At 28.0% G+C, this 3,938-nt stretch overlaps 1 protein-coding gene across 1 annotated transcript; it reads right to left on the minus strand.

The window, feature by feature from the left end:
• Window positions 1–1,179: 1,179 nt before the first annotated feature.
• Window positions 1,180–3,715, minus strand: LOC145041884 (plasmodesmata-located protein 8-like). Its single transcript, XM_078990097.1, has 3 exons — window positions 2,822–3,715; window positions 2,640–2,747; window positions 1,180–1,377 (listed from the first exon to the last, which is right to left on the minus strand). Exons 1-2 carry the CDS (start codon window positions 3,534–3,536, stop codon window positions 2,641–2,643), a joined length of 822 nt encoding a protein of 273 aa, XP_078846223.1. The 5' UTR covers window positions 3,537–3,715; the 3' UTR covers window positions 1,180–1,377; window position 2,640.
• Window positions 3,716–3,938: the final 223 nt, after the last annotated feature.

The raw sequence follows: 3,938 nt of genomic DNA on the forward strand, positions 1-3,938 counted from the left end.
AATATACAATAACTTTTAAGAATACCGACATAAAGATAACGAAAACTATAAACAAATAACTACAAATTGACATCTTCAAAAATCACACCTACCTCTTTCTCATTCGCTATAAATACATCCACCACAAATAGATCTTTGTATGTTCTCAAATCATATTTATGTTCATATCATTCTCTAAACCTTATATATATATATATATATATATATATATATATATATATATATATATATATATATATATATATATATATATATATATATATATATATATATATATATATATATATATAGGGAAAAGTGAATATACCCTTAAGGGTATATAAGCTTAGGTACCCAAACTCACCATACTACATCGTTTTGTATCATATATATACATTGTAATTATCTAATGTTCTTATAATTCAACTTCTAACTTGAATTCATTCAAAGATTTTTATAAATTTCACATTTTTTTTCCTCTTACGTATTTTTCATTTTCAACTATAATATATATAACCTAATTGATATTCGATCATATATATACATTGTAATTATCTAATGTTCTTATAATTCAACTTCTAACTTGATTTCATTCAAAGATTTTTATAAATTTCACATTTATTTTCCTCTTACATATTTTTCATTTTCAACTATAATATATATAACCTAATTGATATTCGTCTAAAAGATGTGATGTAAGAGGAAGATAATAATAAAATTTTGAAAATCTTGAAAGTAAATCAACTTAAGGATTGAAGTTGAAGAAGATTATAATAAATATATCAAATAAAATGACGTATTATGGTGAGTTTGGGTACCTAAGCTTATATACCCTTAAGGGTATATTCACTTTTCCCATATATATATATATATATATATATATATATATATATATATATATATATATATATATATATATATATATATATATATATATATATATATATATATAACCAATGTGTCAAAAATACCAATTAAATATCATAAGATAAAAAAACTCTTGAGTTATATTATCATTTAAGTAACATAAGCTGAAGAGTTTGAGTGTCAAATAAATATGATTCAATTTAAGTAACATAAGTTGAAGAGTTTATGAGTGTCAAATGAATATGGTTCAAGATAGATGGTTTATCTTAAACCATATTCATTTGTATGATTTTCTTTATAAGAGATAGATAGATTTTATACCATACACAAATATAGACAAACATTTTCTTTATGAAATATTGATACGGTCGACAAAAATGATTGTAACACTTAAGGCAATTAAATGCTAGACATATTTCATTGTCGTAATTTCAAAATCAGCATTGCTCATTGGTTAACTTAAGCATCAAGCTTTGCTTCAAATTCATTTGAGACGCCACCCTTACATGCATGCATGGCTAGTTTATTAACCTGAAATATAGCATCGGTATTACCATTAAAAATACTCAAAAAAATTAAAAGTGCAAGGGAATAAATCATAGAAAAGAATTCAACAATCGAATGTAAGAGCATCTAGACTTTTGTAACTTTCTTTTTAGTTAATATTAACTTTTAATTAATACATTCTTTAATGGTATTTTTTAAGGGAAAATGATTTAAAAGACCAATGAAGTTTCCAAATTATTCAAAAAACCTAAATCATGTTTTATCTGTTCAAAAAAGCCCAACGAACTTAACATTTTGTCTAAAAAATCAAACAAAGTTCCAAACCGTTTAGAAAATCTCAATCTTGTTTTGTTTAAGTTCGTTGGGTTTTTTTTTAACAATTAAAACATGATTGGAGTTTTTTAAACATTTTGGAAAATTCGTTGGTTTAACAAGTCAGTTTTCCTATACGGTAATAAGCCACGTCATTCGTTTCTCTTATTTGACTTTCAGGAAAGTGTAACTTAGTTGGGCTTTTTAGACAAAATGTTAAGTTTGGTGCGATTTTTGAACAGACAAAACATGATTGAGATTTTTTGAACGGTTTTGAAACTTCGTTGGGCTTTTAAGTCATTTTCCCTATTTTTTAAAGGAAACGTTTCTAACAAAGATTTTGGACTAACTTTTGCACATCCACTACATTCTTTAATAGTTATTTAGTATATTCCAATAATTTTTTAATATAAATTTAACTTAATTTATCTATCATCATCTATCTAAAATTTATATAATCCTACTTAATTAGTTTGTCGTTTTTTAAATAACATATCATAACGATTACCATTTCATAGACGTTAAATGCAACAAAAAACAAAAACATAAACAAAGCAATATCGATTCCTTATTTGATATATACAAAATATGAAACAATTATTGCGTTATATTTATACAAATAAAAACCTTTGAAAATATTGTATAATCGTTATAGTTTTTATATCATAAATGAAATATTATTAGATATTTTATAGAATTAACTAATTAGTAGGAAATAACAAAGTTTCAAAACTGAAGTATAATTAAAAAGATAAATAAACATTGATTGAACTAGAAGGAGATAAGATATACAAAATCTAAAAACCATTCGATATATATGGAATGATAATTGGAAAAAAAAAATCTATATCTCACATGGTATTGAATATTGATATAAAAGGTTAAAGAAAACAGTAATTGACTATAAATAATATCCAGTTATACTAAAAAGTCTAGACAAATTGTTATCGTAGGAATCATCTTCAAAAAATTACCTCATGATTTTCTGCAAAAAGAAAGAAGCACAATAAATGCTACAACACCTGCTACAACTCCAATAATTATGGCTATTGTTTTCCCAATATCATCACCACCAGATGATTCTGTAGTTTGAATCAAAATGAAAATCACATATATAAAAATATTAACACAAATAACATTATCATTGATCGTTTACCCGGAGGAGAATTGTAGTAACCAGATGCCCAATATCGCACGTAACACTGAGCCAAGAACACATCCCCAGCTTCAGATGATCGACACAAGCTTTTCAGCTTCGAGATAGCCTCACCAAGACAAGAACTACAATCGTTTGGATTCAGGTCGCCTAAACATTGTGAAAACCCTTGAACTAAACCCTCACTACCAACCCTAAACCCTTGATTAGCCTCACCCAACTCACTCAATACATCATCACGTCGCTTAATAAACTCCACATCATGACTCACACTTTTGCTACACTTCTTGAACCTTAGGTTCGTATCCAACTCACCAAAGAAATCATAATGCTCGAACCTCACTAAACACTCATTCAACTGCAAACTACCACTATATGAGTAAGGACACGCTAACCCTACTTCAGAAACCGCTTCTTTAATGCATTTTGCGCAATCTTGTGTCCTTAAATCGCCTCGACATTGGTACAAACCGTAAACAGAAGATTCTGAAGATGCGTTTGTGTCGTTTCCAATGGCATAACTGCTGTATAAGGCTTGGGAGGATGAGGAAACAAATAATGAAAGTAAAGAGTTGAGATTGGTTTCAGAAGGGGTGTTTGGTTGGAATTTTTCTTGAGAACATCCATAGTAGATGAAGATGTGGGATTTGATCAAGTAAGAGAGGAAGATGAAGATGATGAGGAATATTGAACAGAGTTTGTGATATTTGAACATCTTTTTTTCGAACTTCTCAAGAGCTAGGGTTTCTTTTGCTTTTAATGTCAAAGGACCCACTTACAATTTCATTCAACTGTTAATTTGTATGCGCTATATATTTTCTGATTTTAGTATATTTGATCAAACACATATACTTTAATATGTTTTTAGAATAGCTTCAGTTTATATAATTTATTAAACATAATGGATTCCCTTAATATTTTACTTATACAAATTGAAGTGAAAGACACAAGGCACCTCCCAATACCCCCTAGCTAGCTTCTTTCAAGTGCAACGACACACCTACACTCATTATTGCCATTACCTAGACCTTTTGTTTGAAGCACCTTAACCATTAGACATTCATTGGACTCATCCGAACATGTATGTGGTCCTATGGACCGGGTAAGAGCCTCATCC

This window comes from Lactuca saligna, chromosome 4 (assembly GCF_052625555.1).
Source record: "Lactuca saligna cultivar CGN05327 chromosome 4, ASM5262555v1, whole genome shotgun sequence".
Classification (NCBI taxonomy): Eukaryota; Viridiplantae; Streptophyta; class Magnoliopsida; order Asterales; family Asteraceae; genus Lactuca; species Lactuca saligna.